The sequence below is a fragment of the Apteryx mantelli genome, unplaced genomic scaffold (genome assembly GCF_036417845.1).
Source record: "Apteryx mantelli isolate bAptMan1 unplaced genomic scaffold, bAptMan1.hap1 HAP1_SCAFFOLD_40, whole genome shotgun sequence".
NCBI lineage: Eukaryota > Metazoa > Chordata > Aves > Apterygiformes > Apterygidae > Apteryx > Apteryx mantelli.
Window position 1 is genome coordinate 1,149,925 of NW_027118755.1, and position 19,106 is coordinate 1,169,030.

The 19,106-nt window shown below is 46.1% G+C and overlaps 2 protein-coding genes across 2 annotated transcripts in view; one reads left to right on the top strand and one right to left on the bottom strand.

Annotated features, from left to right (window-relative positions):
* The window catches only part of LOC136996504 (SUN domain-containing protein 3-like), a 512,910-nt gene that overhangs the window by 286,860 nt on the left and 206,944 nt on the right, over window positions 1–19,106 (bottom strand). The gene's annotated exons all lie outside the window — the stretch shown is intronic.
* Window positions 4,712–5,680, top strand: LOC136996435 (olfactory receptor 12D1-like). Its single transcript, XM_067317358.1, has one exon. The coding sequence runs from the start codon at window positions 4,712–4,714 to the stop codon at window positions 5,678–5,680; it is 969 nt and encodes a 322-aa protein (XP_067173459.1).

Consider the following 19,106-nt stretch of genomic DNA (forward strand, 5'->3'; position numbering starts at 1 on the left):
AGAAATCACACTGCTGGACTCCACTGCTCTCTCCACAGTTTAGAGAGGGAAGATAGGTGATTACTTTTATTTACTTCAAAGTGCATTCCCCAGGAGGAACTCTACTGCCTTTCAGGAGCTGTCAGCCCTGGAGACCCCAGGGACATCTCGAGGAAGCCTGTGGGGTAAAGAAGTCACACCTTTGGTTGTGCCTCTGCTCCTGAGCTGGGCCAGGCTCCTGGGATGGAGAGAGCTCATGGCAACCTTGCAGGTGTCTAGGATGTGCCTAGAGCTGAAACCACAGGCATCGCTATTTAGAGTGCTCCTAGATCAAAGGCAGAGTCCAGGTGTGCAAGAGCGGGCAGCTCACCAGTGCCTTCCCTTCTACTTCATAGTCTTCTTTCAGGACTGATTTCCAGTGAGGTATTCCCTACGTGGGGTTTGGGGAGGAGCTGTCAGAGATCTTCTCACTTCCCCTCAGTCCTGCTCTGCTCTTTTGTCAGCCCATGGGCACTGCCACAGTCCCTCCGCACTGGGTAAAGCTGAGTCTCCATGTGCCCTCCTCTGACCCCCGGTAGGAACAAGCAGTGCCTATCTCTGCTCACTCTAAAGTAGGTGCTCAGAGCAGGCCAGGGGAACAGAAGGAGAAGGTGCAATAGGCACAAGGGCACAAGTAGCAGCAAGGGAAATTTCAGCTGGGAAAAAACTGTCAGCATGAGAGTGGAGCAGCAGTGGTGCAGGGGCCCAGAAACTTTCAGAACTTGTCTGGACAAAGTGCTGACCAACATGATCTAACTGGGAAGTTAGCCATGCTCAGAGCAAGTGTGAGTATCAGTCTCCAGATGTCCCTCCTGACCCAGATCCTCTGGGATGGGTAAGAGGTCCCAGGACATGGTAGCAGACTCCTGTGGTGCTGAGGCCTTTCTAGCAGTTTGTCACTAGTAGATGAGGAGCTCTCTGTCACTCTCTAGTCTCTGTGAGGTGCGACTCAGTCACATGCTGGTCCCCATACCACCCTCACGCAGTGCCTTTCCTGAGGAGTGAAGGTGCCCCAAAGACCATCCTCAGCTCTGATCAGCTGGGAGGGGTGAAGCCACAATGCTCAGTGTGCAACAGCAGCCAAGGGGCACAGCAGCAAGACTAGGGAGAGGAAATGGGAGACATGTGGCTCTACATCAAGAGGCAAGTACAGCAGCCAGTGGAAAAGCTCTTCCATTTCCCACCTGCATCATTTGGCCGTGCATTTGAACCTTCTGCAGACACAGGCCCAAGAGCCACCGGCCAGCTCTGACCCTCTGGACCCTGACGCTCACAGTTCCCCATTACTACTGTGCTGCCACCAGGGATGGTTTTGGATGTGGAAGTCTCCCAGATGTGGCTGCAGAATGTCACCACCTGCTCTTGGAATTCAGGCTGAATCTCACTGTCATGAAACTCCTCCAAGGGTGGCAGGTCCCTCTTGCTGGCTGTCTGCTCAAAAACAAAGCACTTCTCGTCTGGGAAGAAGTGGCGGATGCATTCCTGGGATGCTTATGGAGCTGAGCTTCCTGGCTGCTACCTGCAGAGATAGGACAGGGAGCAAGCTCATTGGGTTTGGGCTTTTGTTGCCTTACGCTGAAATGCAGGTGTCCAGAGCTGGACGCATCCTGCCCTTCCTGAAGCACAGCACTGAGCGCAGCACCATTCTCCTACCAGGCTTTAACTTCAGCGCATTCTCCAGGTACTGATCCTCAGAGATTTCCTTCCCAACCACCTTCAGTTGCAATGTGAAGTCCCACACGACCCAGACAAAGGTCAGGAAGAACTAGAAAACTTTGTCGGAATCCTCCAGTTCATCTCCACTCTCCCCAGGTGTTGCTTTCACCTTTACATTCTCCGTCAGCTTCGTCACATAGCTGGGGTGCTGGCTAAGGAAACAGAGACCCTGGATCCTTGTTCAGGGAGGGGTTAACCCTAACCCTAACGCCACCCTCCCCAGCCATCAGCATTTAATGAGGAGAAGGGGAGATTCTGCAGGGACAGAGAACAGCCTGGAGTCACCAGCAGGAGTAGAGCTCAAAGCCTCAGCCCTGAGGTCTGGAGCACAGGATCCCTGAGGACCCAGAGCCTGGTCACTGGGCACCACCAGGAGGTTCTGATCTCCCCATAAAAAGCAGCCATTTGAGGACCTGGGACGTGTGAACCCCTAAGCTACTGCTCAGGGAGATGGGGCCTCCCTGTTGCTGCTGCCCCACTGAGGACACTGCAGCTGGTCCTTGTCTTGCTGGTCAATGGTGCCCTTGCTGTTATAGACCAGAGTGCTGGACAGCAGTACAGCTAGCACAAAGATCCATGCGTCATTCTTGGTGTTGCCCTGGATCAACCTTGGCTCGTACCAAGAAACTCTGTGCAAGGCTCCCTAAGAGTGAGCAAAGCCCCAAATGCCCACGCCCTGAATGCCTAACCATGGGCCATGGCAGGGTCAGCTTTGTGGAGACACCCACACACATGACATCACCATGTCTTCCTATAGCTCTCTTATCTTCAACTCTTAACTCTCCGAGTTGCACAGCTTCTGATTATTAAAGTTCTCCCTGAGCTCCCCATTCCTGGTCTGCTGAAGTCTACCAGGAAGTGCTGAGGAATTTGGCAACTTGCCAACCCCATGAACCTTCTCCTAGCTCCTATGGCTGTCAGCACCACAGAGACAGCTCCAGTTCAAAAGACTGGGGATCCCTGCAAGGCACTAGAGTTCAAAGGGCCCACCAGCCTAATGGCTGCTGAGTAATCAAAGATCCAGAAGGTGGGGAAGAGAAATGAATGATCCAGAATGAGGGAAGAGGTGGTGTTCCACCAAGCAGCATGGGTCCACCCACAGACAGGTTCCAGTAGCCTGCAGACAGCCAGGATACCAGATAGAACGAGGGCTCTGACAGTCAAAGGCAGAGGTGAAGGATGCCAGGCAGGACTTCATCAGCCAGAAGACTTTACCCAGTTAGCTCTGCACTAGCCTCCTTCCCCACAGCCTCTGTCTCTTCCTGGCACACCAGTGCAGGCAATGAGAACACCTTGAGTCCTGCCACATGGCTGGGCCCTTGAGAGCTTCCACAAAGTGCTCTGTAGGCACAAAAGGAAGTCTCTACTTCTCCCACACCTTCTCCACATCGCCCCACCCTTCAGTGTTCGGTAGCACCAGAGTGTGTCCAGGCCAGCAGGGCTGAGGCACACACCACATCCAGATACCTTTGGTATGGGCCTGCATGGTGAAGCCCAGGAAGAAACCTGTGGAGAGGATGCAAGGGGCTCAGCAGTGTTAGATAGAGAGCAGGAAAAACCAAGGTATCTTGTCTGCCAGGGGCTGGGACCTGTGCGGCTCACCACCTCTCTCACCTGTCCGCTCATGAGCCAGCCTGTTCATGAGGTGGGACTTGCCAGCGCAGTGCAGCCCTGTGATGGCCACCACCACCACAGGCTACATGAACTATGACAGCACCTGCAGGGTCTTCTGCTGCACCACCAGCACCTGCCTCTGTGTGGTCTCAATCAGGCAGATGGGCACTTCTATGCGGATTTCAGATGCCATTGCTCATGACAAACACAGCTTGAGGAGGGGACAGGGAGACAGGTATTTGAGGCCTTAAAACATTCATCATAGTTTGTTTTCTCCATCTTTAGAAGTTAAAAGAAAACAAAAAACATTTTAAGATCTTCATGGACTACAAAGGGAGCAAAAGATGTCAAGTCAGAGGCAGAGTTCAGCTGTGTAATTGTAGCAGGTCCAATGAAGCCATGATACTTATTCAATGCATTGTGCTTGGGAATTACAACAACATGTAAAAAACTTCTGGGCAAATTCCCCATGAAAACTGTTAGTCTTCCTGAGAATTACGTGCTATAACCTTGCATATTTCAATAAATGGCTTTTGGTTCTACAGCTTCCTCCTGCTTATGAGCGCTTGCTGTGCAAATAATCAGCAATCAGTTCACCTCCCCACAACATCATTAGCTTTCTGCGTGCCTGAGGTGCTATGCCTTGATGTTTTCTGAACTGAAGTCCCATAAGGTTCAGAGGCTTGATCCCAAGAGGAGTTATCAAAAAGATGGAAATTTTCCTTTGCTGGAAACAAATGTGGTTGTTTCAGTGACAGGGAGGACTATATAAAGGTTTCCTGACACCGCTGAACAGCCAGAATTAATCCTCTTTGAAACCACTGTATTCTATGTGAGCCACTAGACTACTATAACACTTCGGCTTTGCTAAAGATACAGTATATTCAGCTAGGATTTGGAATGAACAAAACTTATTAGAAAACCCTTTTCTGAATAAGAAAACATACAGGATTTCAGAATGATCCTCACTTACAAATCAGGTAACCAACTTCCCTCCCTCCCTCCCTCCCTCCCTCCATTCCTTCCTTCCTTCCTTACTTACTTACTTCCGCATAATTTTCTTTTCTCACTATTCTCAAACATGCCATTCCTTTCAGTGGGCTGGTACACAGGTGGCAGTTCCGGCATCAGTATTGGCCATCTACGTTACAACAGTTTCTAGTATTTGTTGAAACAGTTGGGGTGGAAAATCAAGGAATTCCTTTGTGTCCCTTTCCAGACTCAGTATCTGATCTCTTCCATTTATGAGGCAGCATCAGCTGATGATGCATCTTATGGAAGAGGATTCTGGGAAATGGATGCGGCAGCTCAGGATAGAAAGATAGGAATTTACTGCTAAGTTATTCTCTCTTTCCCTGCAGGGATGGATAACCAGACAGAGGTGAGGAAGTTCATTCTCCTTTGCCTAAGCAATGTCCAAGGGCTACAGAAATTCCTGTTCATACTATTTTTACTGCTGTACCTGTCTAGCCTACTGGGGAATATGGCAATCATGATTGTAGTGGTACGTGAACCCCGGCTACACACCCCCATGTACTTTTTCCTCTTCAACCTCTCCTGCCTGGATATTTTTTACTCCACAGTTACCATGCCCAAGATGCTGGCTGGGTTCCTATCAGGGCACCAGGGCATTTCTTACACTGGCTGCCTAAGCCAGCTCCACTTCTTCCACTTCCTGGGTAGCAGTGAAGCTTTGCTTCTGGCTGTCATGGCCTATGACCGTTATGTGGCCATCTGCAACCCCCTGCGCTACACCCTGATCATGAGCCCACGGGCCTGCCTGCAGCTGGCTGCAGCCACCTGGGCTACTGGCTTCCTTCATGCTCTGATGCACACAGTCATGACCTCCCGGCTCCATTTCTGTGGCCCCAACCACATCCAACACTTCTTCTGTGACATCAAACCCCTGGTGAGACTGGCCTGCAATAGCAGCCAGCTCAACCTGGGCCTTCTCAGCATCATCACAGGGAGTCTTGCAATAGGCCCCTTTGTCTTCACACTCTTGTCTTACCTATACATTTTTTCCTTCCTCCGACTGAAAGTCCAGTCCAAGGAGGGAAGGAGGAAAGCCTTCTCCACTTGCATCTCCCATCTCACAGTAGTGGCCTTACTCTATGTCCCTGTTATTTTTAACTATGTGCCACCTTCCTCAGGGAATTCACCCAGGCGGGACATGATAGCCACCCTTATGTATAATATTGTCACATCAGTCCTCAATCCTTTGATCTACACCCTGAGGAATGTGGAAGTGAAGCGTGCTCTAAAGAGAAGACTTTTCTCCAGAGAGTTTCTAGCACAGAAAATGTTCTGCCTTGCAGCTTGTGTGGGGTAGTAGGCAATGGACAATGCAATGAGAGGAGCTTTTGGCTCAAGAATGTGTTGTGCAGAAATCCGCTTTTCACTCCCAACACCTTGGGTCCCTTCAGAAACGCCCTACCTACTGGATATGGTCTCATCTCTCCTACTTTGGGCAGTAGCAGTACTAAAAATGAACATATATTGGTGGAATAGCCATTCCCATTCATCTAGCTGGAAAAGAGAAGACGCTCCAGAGAGTGATACTTCAATAAAAACACCTTTATTAGAGTGATTTACCTGCAAAGTCACTTGATTTTTCTTTTTTTTTTCTTTTTCTTTTAGGCAGCTGAATCCCACCCCCAGTCAGAGCTGTCAAGAGAAGTCAGGGCATGATTCATCTTATCCTAGAGCCGACAGACAGGGAGGAATTCATTCAGTTGGCCACATACAGACATGTATGTCATGCCGCTTGAAATACTCTAGGTATCTCAGCTGGTGTCTCTCTGCTGCTCCAGAAAGGCATAGGTCTCTCATAGGCGCTATGCCAGATCTACCAGCCCTGTATGGATGTCAGATGTCCTAGGACCTCTAAAATGGTACTAGACACCTTTGCGTAGGCAACTTCATTTGCCAATAACTCGCATAATACATTGTGTCTCTTAATATGGGCATTCTGTACAGCATGGCAACAATATGGGAGCAAGTTTTGCTCTCCACCAAACAATGCCTGACGATCTTTTTTAGGGTCTCCCCTCTTCCTCTAGCCAGGAATTCCCTGGTAGCATTTACACTGGCTCATAGTTGCAACACAGTTACAAGCTTCCTATGGGGAATGCCTCTATAACTTTACTGCCCAGAATTACTGATAGTGTCATTTCCAAAGTTTGAAATACCACAACTGACAGGCGAGTGAAGAGTTAACAGGACTGAAGTTTGTCAATTGATATGCAGAAGAACTGATAGCACAAGAGCTGACCTTGCACAAAGCTGCTGAACAGAGGACTTAACAGGACTAAAGTCGTCTACCAACCGATATGCGCAAGGACTGATATGTGCAAGGCTGCAGAATGATTAACAAGACTGGAGATGTGAAGTCTGCCACCTGGAATCTGCACAGACCCCCAGGGAGGGAAGAAACAATACGGAGATATTGTGGTCTTGCCTCGCTAGCAGGGTCCTCCCAAGCAGACAAACAAACAGTCCTGTGATTGTGAAACTCGCAAAAAGTCAGCAAAAGCAGTGTTTGCCCAGAGCCCCAGCCATATAAAAAGAGACTTGGCAGCTAGGAGAGTTTGAGCAGGGACGGGAACGTAACCTGATCATCCTCTCCGGCTGGACCATGAGTATTCCCCCCCCTCCCCTTTTCCTGGGACGCTGGGTTAAGGTAACTCCTGGAGGTTGAGAGCCCTCTCACTAGGAAAGTGAACAAGAAAGCTTTCAAGTAGGGATAAGCAGTCCTTCCAATTAATAACACAGTAATTGACGGTTTCAGGTTATCCTTTCTAAATTAGTAACTGATGGTTTTCCTTTCTAAATTAGTAATCGCATTATTTTAATGGATGTTACTAATCCAAGAACTTGGGTGAGGAAATAAACATCTTTTTTATTATTATTATATTACTGTCTCAGTCGTTGCTATCGAACCTTCATAGCATGACAGCGTGACAACAACCTTGACAATGTAGCTTGGTCCATTTCACAAATTCCTCCTTCCTCCAGTTCTGTAGACTTGGGAAGATAACTTTTAGAGCGGGATCTCCCATTCTAAGACCACCTCGCCCTCTTCACGTGTGACTGGGATCACTCTGATCACTGTTTTATCCAAAACTGATGGTCTCTCATGTTTGCTGCACTCAGCTGCCACCAACAGTCTCTCAAAACCTTTATCAATACCTTCCTTTAGCTCTGCAGATCAAATAATTCTGTATTGGGAGTAGGTAATTCTATGCAGCCTACCAGCCTGCACATCTGGGATCAAACCAGCCAGCTGAGTGATCCCCAAGACAGTCTTTAGTATTTGGGTAGAACGTAGAATCACAGGTACAGGCAGGAAGATGTAACGAGCCTTTAGCTGCTGACTGAATACTCAAGTCAAGCCTGTGGAGGTACACCATGGTCCATGAGATAGATTGACTTTGTGATTGTTTAACACTTCAAGATATTGACCTTCTGCAGTGGTTTTAATGGTGCTTTTCCAATCCACCTTAACCAGGACTCACGTTTTTTCTTGCAGCTCGAGTCTTCATATCCCATTTGTGAGTGCTGTAAGATCTAGGTGGAGAGACAAGGGTGAGCGGATTGGGCCCAGAAACTGGAGTCAGACCTCAGGTGATAATGGCTCCTGTGTCTGTGGTGCCAGTAACTGTGGCAAGAGAGGGTCCTAGCATCAGTCACCGGAGCAGGACCATGGGTTGTTGGGCCAGTGTACTCAAATATCAGCTACTGAGGGTGGCCAGGGTGAGTGGAGTGAGGGTCTCAGTGTCAGCAGCTGGAGCAGGGATCACAGGTCATAGTGCCCGTGTACCTTGGCAATAGCTGCAGGGGGAGGGGGACAAAGTGTTTGTATTTTCCCCTAACCTGGTATGCGCGCGCGCGCGTGTGTGTGTGTGTGTGTGTGTCTGAGATAAACACTCAGCCTCACTACTGGTTGAATTTGCAAAGAGGAGAGCAGCAGCTGTGCTTGGGCTGGAGAGGCCTCCCCTCAGTGCACCAGGCTGGGCTCCAGTGCCCAGACAGGAATCCTTGGGTCCCAGGGCCTGCTGGAGGCAGCGAATTTATAACATCCAGCAACAAAATTACAATTTTGTAAGGGGGTGGGGCACAGAAAGTTGACTAGTGCATTGGAGATACCATTATGTCAATATCTAAAGAACCACATGGCCAAGACACAGTTACTAGTTGAAGCAGCATTGTTCACTCATGCAAGCTTCATAGTAAAATCCTTTGCCTATTTGCTAATCTGAATCACAAAGACCTTGCCAACAGGCAATAAGATTTTGCACCCATTAGAAAACTAAAAAATATATAATTCTGAGCCAAAAACATTGATTTTTTTCTTCTCCACTCTGGAAACTGGCCAGCGTCTTGGGCATGACGGTGGAACACTGGCAGATTTCCCAAGCAGAAGTACATGGGTTATGAAAGTGCTAATCAGCCACAAACAGCACAATGATGAGGATGTTCCCAGACATGGTCACAATGTAAATCATGAGGAACACTAGAAAGAGAGGTATTGACATTTGTAAAGGTTTCCAAATGCCAGTAGGATGATTTTCCCTGACCTGGTTGTAATGTCCTCATTCATTTTTTGTCACAAATTGCACCTAGAAAAATGAAAAACAGATTAAAAGTCAGGTAAAAAGCATTAATGGGAGTAGTTCTACATGTATTCTGTATTTGAAACACACTGTAGTGTGTTTCATTCAGTGAAGATCAAAACTAAAGAGGAAAAATTTCTGCCCTCTTTTAAGACTCATTTTAAAAGAGGTATTTGATGGGGGTGATGGAAGAGTGTGAATTGTCCTCAAGGTGTTTCTCCTTTTGCACTTACTGCAGGAAGGGTTTTTATGATTTAGGTTCAGAAGAGCAGACCCTCACTCCAGCAGGAGTCAGGAGACTGACTCCTAAAGGATCCATCTCCCTTACCTTCAGACATCTCCAGTACGGACATCCACAGCTGGTGTTGTTGTTTCAGGTTCATTTTACAAATAAAAGAGGACTTGCCGCCTGCCTAGACACACTTTTCTTGTGACACCTGAGATGCCATACAATACCTCCAGGGGCTGGTAAGTACAACACAAGGGAGACCCTTGGCTTGTGGAGCAGAAACTGGAGGTCAGACAGAAAACCTGGGGCCTCCCTGATAGTACAAGTTTCCTATGTGTGGACAAATAAATTGAGCCATAGATTTCCATGTACTGTAACAGGAGCTTTGGAGGGATAGCTCACATGTGTGCACATATCCTGTAGACACATAAATGCAGATAGGTGAACCTGTTTTTAAGCCCACCCCTACCTCAGGAGATGAATCACACCTGAGATATGACCAATTCCATCCATTACCTGCGCAAAGGCAATACAAGTTTTGGTATAGATATCTATACGCTAGAAATCTGATTTTGGGTGGATGAATCTCCCATCTAAGACTGGAGAAAATAAATACCTTCTTCTTTTTGAGCATTTAGCTACCACGTAACTTACCTTACAGCAGTGTTAACACTTTGGTGTTCTACACACAAAATAGTAGAAGATGTTATTGATTCAAAGCATTTGCAATCTTAGAATCATAGGATAATTGGAAGAGACCCCCAGAGGTCATCTGGTCTAAACCCCTCCTCAAAGCAGGTGTAAGCAGATGAAATTGTTAGGGATTTGTCTGGTTAAGTCCTGAACACCTCCGAGGATGGAGATTCCATGACCTTTCTGGGGAACTTCTTCCAGTACTTGACCACTCTCATGGTAAATAATAATAGTAACAATAATAACAAATTAAATAAAAACATATATATCTAATAAGAATTTCCCATGTTCCAGCTTGTGTCCCTTACCTCTTGTGCTATCACTGTGCAGATCTGAGATGAGCCTGGCTTTGTCTTCTCTGTATCCGCTGATCAGGTAGTTGTAGAGAGCAAAAAGGTGTCGCATTAGCCTTCTCCTCCTAAGGCTGACCAAGCCCAGTTTCCTCACCATCTCCTTGTACATCATGTGCTCAAGTCCCCTGAGCATCTTGAGAGCCTCCACTGGACTTGCTCCAGTATGTCAATGTCCTTCATGGACTGGGGAGTCCAAAACTGGACACAATGCTTAGAGGTATTCTCACAAGTACTAAAGAGAGGGTAAGGATCACTTCCCTCCGGGCCTGCTGCCTGCACTCTTACTAATACACCCAAGGTGTGGTTGGCCTTCATTTGTTGCAGTGACACACTGAAGGCTCGTTTTCAAGCTCTTGTTTTTCAGAATCCCCAGATCTTTCTCTGCAGACCTGCTTGCTAGATAGTGGGACACAGCCTGCACTGTTGCATGGGGTTATTCCACCCAGATTCAAGCCATAGTATTTGCTTTTCCTTCATTTCAGGAGGTTCCTGTTAGCCCATTTCTCCAGCCTGTCAATGTCCCTCTGAATAGCAGCCATGCCCTCCAGTGCATCAGGTCCAACAAAGCATCTCTCCTAGTCAGTTCATCAATCACCTTCACCAAGAAATTATCTTCTGTGAATTCCAGAAATCTGCACAATTCCTTATGCCCAGCTGCACTGCCCTTCCAGCAGACATCAGGGGGGTTCGAATCACCCGTGAGTATACCAGGGACTCTGACTGTGAGGCTTTCTCCTGCTGTAGTGACGAGCAAGCAAAGAGTTAACAGGACTAAAGAAGTTTGTCAACTGGTATGTGCAAGGAGTGATATGCGCAAGGCTGTGGAATAGAAGAATAGACAGGACTAAAGAAGTGTGCCACCTGATAAGTCCAGGGAATCAAAACTGCAGGGACCCCCAGGGAGGGAAGAAGCGATATGGAGGTATTGTGGTCTTGCCTCACTAGCAGGGTCTTTCCAAGCAGAAAAACAAACAGTCCCGTGATTGTGGAACTCACAAAGGTCAGCAAAAGCAGTGTTTGCCCAGAGCCCCAGCCATGTAAAAAGAGACTTGGAAGCTAAGAGAGTTTGAGCAGGGGATGGGAACGTGACCTGATCATCCTCTCCAGCTGCACCGTGAGTGTCCCCCCCCCTCCCCTTTTCCTGGGACACTGGGTTAAGGTAACTCCTGGAGGTTGAGAGTCCTCTCACTAGGAGAGTGAACAAGCTAGCTTTCAAGTTGGGGTAAGCAGTGTTTCCAATTAATAGCACAGTAACTGATGGTTTGGGGTTATTCTTTCTAAATCAGTAATCGCATTATTTTAATGGATGTTACTAATCCAAGAGGTTGTGTGAGAAAATAAACATATTTTTTATTATGTTACTGTCTCAGTTGTTACTATTGAACCTTCATAGTGTGACATATAGGATTGTTATGACTGTGTCCCCCACCACAGCACCTATGTGAGTCGTCCAGAGATTCCTACATCCCTGGCTCTGCACTCTGTGAGCAGTTTCCTGAATGCTTGGTTGCCGTGGACTTGATTGGTGCCAAGAGCCCTACAACACCCCCCTGGGAGACAAAAAACAAGGAACATAATTGCACACTAACTGGGCCAAGTATGACACCTACAGACCATGGCTCTGTTCTCACCACACACAGCCTCAGAACCAAGATCCCTGCACCACCAGAGCTCTGCCAAGCCCCACAGCCTGCCACCCTGAATCACCCAGGCCCCAGGACTGTAACTCTGCCTCTGCCTCAGTCTCTGCCCTACTCCCTCCAAAACACTATGAGTGACTTTACAGATGTCTTTGAGAAGAAAGGAGAAGAAACGCTACAATATGACCTATGACACATATGACTGTCACGTTGACCTGATGCCAAGAAAGGAGGTGCCTTGCCACCCTGAATTAGCAGCCTTCAAAGAATACCTCAAGGACAATCTGGCACAGTGGTTTATCTACCTCTCCTACTGGCTCCTCATGCCAGAGGAGGGGAGGAAGACTACGGCCCTGTATAGATTACAAGAGGCTTAACAATATCATGGTGAAGAACTGGCACCCCCTGCTCCTCACCCCAGACCTATTAACAATCCTCAGAGGTCTCTACTTGCTTTTGAATTTCATTCAGTTTCTGCCAGTTTGCAGCTGCTCAGGTCTCATGCCATCTAGGGTCAGGAAAAGTGAGTGGCCTTTTCTAATCATTCCATAGGTAAAGCCTATTCAATCAGTGTATCCATTGCTAAATCTGTATCATTCTGTCTATGGCAATCAATGTGATAATAAAGCTCGAGCAAATGGTCCAGACCAGCTGAGCTGTGGTTCAATCTCAGGATATGGGAAGCAATACATACAGAATCACAGAATCACAGAATCACTGAGGTTGGAAGGGACCTCTGGAGATCATCTAGTCCAACCCCCCTGCTCAAGCAGGGTCACCTAGAGCACATTGCACAGGATTGCATCCAGGCGCATTTTGAATATCTCCATAGAAGGAGACTCCACAACCTCTCTGGGCAACCTGTTCCAGTGCTCTGTCACCCTCACAGTCAAGAGTTTTTCCTCATATACAGATGGAATTGTCTGTGTTTCAGTTTGTGCCCGTTGCCTCGCGTCCTGTCACTCGGCACCACTGAAAAGAGTCTGGCCCCATCCTCTCGACACCCTCCCTTCAGATACTTGTACACGTTGATAAGATCTCCTCTCAGCCTTCTCTTCTCCAGGCTAAACAGGCCAAGCTCTCTCAGCCTTTCCTCATAAGAGAGATGCTCTAGTCCCCTAATCATCTTTGTGGCCCATACACTCCTAAACTTGTAAATTACACATCTACAGTTTAATTGTAAAAAAAAATAAAAAATGCTACTATGTAACTTAAATGACTACCACAGTATAAGCACTTTTTAAGATACACTCAGTATATGGCAGTAACTGCGAAGCTACAAACATTTATACATTCAACACGCAATAGCAGTTTGACAGTACTGATCAGCCTGTTCCTACTGTCTATGTATTAAAAGCATATGACCAGAGAGTATTCACACATTGCAGCTTTCTGGCATGGGTGTGGAAGCTCCACTGCAATGTCTTGCAGCAGTTTGGAAGTCAACCAGGAGGGCTGAGCAACAGTCAACTACCTTTCAGTCCTCTCCCACACAGATTTTGCAGTTGGAGGTTTTATTATCAGTGAGTCATTCTGGAGCAGTTGTTCCTTTGTCACAGGTGGGACATCTCCAGCTGCAGCTACTCTGTTTCTGGCTGGCTGTCATTCTCACTGTGGCTCTTTTGGCCATTGCTGAGTGATAATGTTTCCACTTGTGCGCAAATCACCAACCACAGGCAATATGATCTTGCATGTATTGAAATTCAAGGTCATCTCCCACAGCTTCCTGTGCTGAGCTTGGACCTGACTCATCACCTTGCCTGGTCTGATGATTATTGGACTGCTGACAGAACCCACTGCTATCCCCAACCGAAACCTGCTTGGGTGTTGTGGGTCTGTGCCCTATTGCTGCAGGTGCTGTCCATGCTATGGCCACCCTGGCTCCCAGTTCCCCTTTGCTTGTGAAGTAGTCCCACTTGCTGCTTTCTGACATCTTCTTAGAAAAGAACCCGTGACTTTAGTAACTCTCCCAAGCAGTCACTCAGGTGTTGGAGGGACTGTCACAGGATGTGTACCTGTGTCTGTAAGAACTTGAATATCTCAGTAATGGTCTCTGTGCTTCAGTTTAAAAGCCCCAGTTCCCACTGTTCTGAGTGATTGCACTTAGGCTGAAACAAGAACTTATGCATTTGGAAAGGAACACAGGACTGCAACTCTAAAAGAAAGAAAGACAGCCAAGATTTTTCTTATGCTTCTCTATGGCGGGAAGTCTGGCTTAATTACTTGCGAGAAGAATATCTGGCTGAATTCACTACTCATAACACCATTTACACAACATCTTGAGTTTGCATTTGCTAGAGTCTGGCCTGAAAGCTCTGTATTGACAGTCTCTTAATCCAGGTCAACAATTGCTCACTGCATAAGAAGTAACAAAGAGAAGAGATTCCAGAACTCCAAAGCAGGGCGGAATTAGTAGGAGTACTGAATTATTTTTCATGTTCTTCCCAGAGAAAACTCATATGTAGCTAGATGCATTTGTAGAGAGAATTTCAAATATTCTTTGGGTGCTGTTTCACAGGAATTTTTATAAAGGAAAACTGATGCAGTGTATTTTTTCAATTTTACTATTCCACCTGTCAGCCCAGTGTAATTCAGCCTAACACCACCAACAAGATTGCAAATATCCCACTTTCTTAATAGAATACTGACTCTTAGCTGGTTTCATTATAAATGTGTCACCTGCTTTGATCTTCTAGTGAACACAGGGCTGAATTCAACTTGTATTGCAAATCAAGCAGGTTTTTCAAGAAGAACATTCAGTCCTGTGGTTTGGGTTTCTTTATTGTTATTGTTGTTGTTGTTGTTGTTGTTGTTATTTTCTTGTGTTATTTCTCTGTGATGGATTCTCCATCACTGCCTTTTGTAAACTACTGCAGCTGACAATTATTCTATTGAAAATTCTCTGTAACCACTGCTGCCTCACTGACCAGGTGAATACCCTTGCTACATCAAAAAGCCTCCTGGTCTCCCTGAAGGCAATTAGAGGCTTTGATCAACCTATTCCTATACTTTTTTTCAGTGATAATAAATAAATAAATAAATAAATGAAAATACCTAAATTTATTTCCTTAAGTCTTACTAGCAGGTATGTCCTATCAAAAAGGAAAGCTTGCTATAAGAAATGTAACTCTTTATTTTATAACTTCGGGCTTTTATGTGGAAAAGAGTAAGGGTTTCTTATGTAGTAGGCTACAAAACAACACTGACAACTAAACCTTGCTCCCGAATTAATAGCCTTTGCTATAGAGTTATGGAGTTCACTAACACAAGACAGCTCTAGGACCAAAAATGTAGCAGGGTTCCAAGAAGGACTCAGCATGTCCAGGGTAAAGGAAAGTAAAAAGGCTGGGCTTTAAGAGCCAATATAAATGTGCTGGTTACTTCAGCTAATGATCTCAGTGTCTTTTCACAGTTAGTGAGTCTACAGAGAGGTATAAATTGGGAGGCATAAATCCCACTCAGCAGGTCTCTCCATCCCTTTATTTTCTAATTTCTGGTAGCAATATGGGAGGATCAAAATAGATCTCAAGGACTAACACCCTCACCCCATCCCCTGAAAAAAAGAAAAAAAGAAGAAAGAAAAAAGAAAAGATGTTTCTGTGAAAAATTTCCCTCCCTCTGTCATGACCAAAAGCATGGCAGAAGTGACACTGAGTGAGACCACAGTGAGAGAGTTCATCCTTTGGGGACTGCCCTCCAGCTTAGAGGCACAAATGATCCTCTCTGTGGTGTTTCTGCCCCTCCATCTCATGACTCTGCCTGGCAACCTCCTTATATTTCTGTCCACTGATCACGACTGATACTTTCTCATAGCCACATGCCTCTTCCTCAGCAACCCTTTTTTCCTCCAGATCCACCATTCGTCTGTTACAGAGCCTGAAATGTTGGGTGACCTCTTCTGTGCAGAGAAGATCATCTCTTTGGAAAGATGTGTGGCCCAGATGTTCTTCCTTCATCTCTGTCTGTACAGAGACCTGCCTCCTCGCTGTAACAGCCTATGACTGCTGCAGGGCCATCTGCAACCCCATGCACTAGCATCTCACACTCATGCGAGAGTACGCCTACAGCTGGCTGGGGCTGTGTGCGTGGGGACAGGGATCCCCTGTGGCCTGACTGGAATTATGATCAAGCTGCCCTACTTCACAGAATTTGACAGCTTGGTCTGTGATGTGCTGCCAGTGATCAAGGCGGCTTGCACGAATGCCTACGTTACTGAGATGCTGAAAATCTCCAGCTCTGGGCTCCTCTAGGCTTGCTTCATGGTCCCACTGGCCTCTTACAGCATCCTCCTAGTCTTGCTACAGAAACATCTGTGCAAAGGTGTGCACAAGGCCCTCAGTGCTTCTGCCATCGGGCTCATGATTGTAATGCTCTTCCTGGGATACTGCATCTTCATTTACTCCTGCCCTTGCACCAGCTTCACGGAGGACACTGTGATATCAGCCTTCCTAACACAGCCTTCACCTCCTGCTAAATCCCATAATCTGCATCCTGGGAAATGAGTACATGAGGTGGGCACTCCGCAAGCTAATTGGGAGAAAAGTAGCCACAGAGGAGAAATAAAAGCTAGAGCAAAAGCAGCTGCACTTTCCAGGGTCAGCTGCTGTTTTTTTCAGCTTTATCAGCAGTAGGCAAATTTCATTGTGACAAATCAGCTTCTAACCTCTATCTGTGCAGATAATCCTGGTACCTCACTTTGTAACTTTTAGGCCATGCTTATCAGCCTGTGTTTGAACTCTTGCCTCACCGGGAAACGTAAAAAAAAGGGGTTCCTTCCAACATTAAGTTACCATACAAAAGACATCACTTTCTATCCTTTTTTTTTTTGGAAGTGTATTCAGAGCAATGTGCAAGTTCTCATTTTGAGGTAAGATTTTAGGAAGCTGAGGCTTGGTTAATTCCTTTGCTTGATTTTCCCTTTTTTCCCCACACTGTTCTCAAGCTGTTCTAAACATCCATAGTTCTTACTGACAGAGCAGCTAAAGATGCAAATGAAGAACCAGAGAAAATAATCCTGCCCATACTTGACTTTTTGTCACTGTTGCAAGGAGATAAGAAACATAATGCTTGAATGCCATTCCTTAGGCATATCGTTTATTAATATTTCTCTCTTTTTAAGGAAAATCCCTTAAGATGAACGCCTGAAGCTGCAATCCTTTGTCAGTTCTCCATCGGCGCTTTTGATCACTCAGTTTGCACTCGTTGCAGTGTGCAGATTTTCAGCATGGCAGCTCTTATTCAGAGGCCTTCATCCACACTGAGTTTGTGATCCCTTTCCTAAGTCCAAGTCATTTGGGCAGAGCTCATGGGCTGTATTCTGCTCTCCCAGTGCGTAAACTTGGTGTTAGTTCACCAAGAACACCTTTAAGAAGGCAAAGCGAGTTATGTGGCATGGGTGAACATTTGTTCTTTGTCTCCAGAGGCCATTGAAATGGACTTTGAACAGTTGTGTGAGCTACTATAGCCACACAGGTTTTCTGGGTGACTAACTGGACCCACAGCTCTACTCCCAAGGGACTTATTAAATCTCTGCCAAAGCTTATACTGTCAACAACCTAAGATGATTTAACAAATCCCTTTGTGACTCTCTAGTAAGGCGTGAATTTAACATTTCTTGAGTCCCAAATCTGTCTTTCAGACAAGCACACAGCCCAAGCTTTATCAGTTCTCTATGACTTCATCACAGCACAGAAGGTTCTGTATTTGGTGTTCAGAGTAATTGAGTACCGCATGCTCTTGCTCTCCAGAACTAGCTGTTACGGGGAAGGGTTGAAGGTGTAAGTCACCTCTGCATCCCTGTTTATCCTGTCAGTGTTGAGCTTCAACTTCTGATTTGGGGGCAGGTCTTCTTCGTATTGGCAGGAATGCTTTGTAAGTAGGCAGGAAGTTCAGTTTCTATTTTGATTTTTGCATTGTTCATGAAGTAACCAATCAAGATTTATTTTATTTATTTGCTTCTTTGTTTGTTTGTTTATTAAGTAAAGGCCTGAACTAGTTAAATGTCAGGACGATCTTCCAGTATGAGGGGACCATCTGCACAAGATAACTTGGGTATATTAGAGGGACACACCCCCCCTCAAAAAAAAAAAAAATTCCAAACCAAAGCAAACCCTGCCTGTTCAGTTGCAGGAACTATCAATACCTCTGGCTAGAGGAATTTATGGATCCCAATCAAAAGGAAGACATTTGTTTATCCATCTCCATTTTTTAGACCAAAAATTGCTTTTTCTTTTATGGAGAAAAAACACTGGAATTCAACTCACAATCATTCTTTTTCCGGACACCACTGGAAACTACATAAGTAAGCTCGGTTTTTCCTCCCTACTCTGTTTGCTTTTGGGTTTGTTGCAGGGAGAAGGGGCTGAGACGTTGACTGGAAGGAGAACAACACTTCTGTTTGGTTGCTTTTCAGTCCTTTATGCAAGACCTTGAGTACAGGAGGAAATCAGGCATCTGATTCTACCAGGTGTCTTTGGAGACATCAGTATCTGTCTCTCAGCAGACTCCAAATGAAGACAGGAGCCTCTGTGCGGGTCCTTGGCAACTTTAGAGCCCTATGAAAATGTTAGTCGTGGGAGCTGTAACAGGTGAAAATACTAATGTAAATGTACATTTTACAGGCTTGTGGCTCCACTTGTAACAGCTGCAGACCACTATTGGGGTATTCAGCCATTTCTGGAGCGTCCACGCACTGTTAGAAATGTAGCTAGCGTTCAGGTGCTTGGTTAGCCCTGTTCTCAGAAGCTCAGCATATCAGCAGCAAGGAAACCACAGTGACATTGATTTCCAAATACAAGAACCCTGGGTTCATACTCAGAGATGGTTTCATTTTAGCAAAGTGGGGAACTCTGAGAAGTCCTGCCGTTTCCCACATCATTATTTCTGTTGTATGACCGCCTTGAACCATGCGCTGTAAACAAGCTTTCTCCTTTGTTGGACAGGGTTCCTATTCAATGTCCTCTCATCTCACTCCTGTTCCAAAGACAAGATTTTGTGTTTGTGTATGTGTACTTTTGATTAGTTTGCCAAAATTTTTAGATTTTCATTTCAAAATGAAAATAAAATCACAGGAACACTGGAATATGGAATGGGCAGAGATATTCAAGGTCACTGAATTTGTGACTGCAGGTGTTGCATTGCTTGATCCCTCATAAATACATCAGCTATCAAGCAGCTGAGGTTTCTGACTGGCTTCTGACAGAAAAGCAGGTGAATCTGTTCTCCCCAA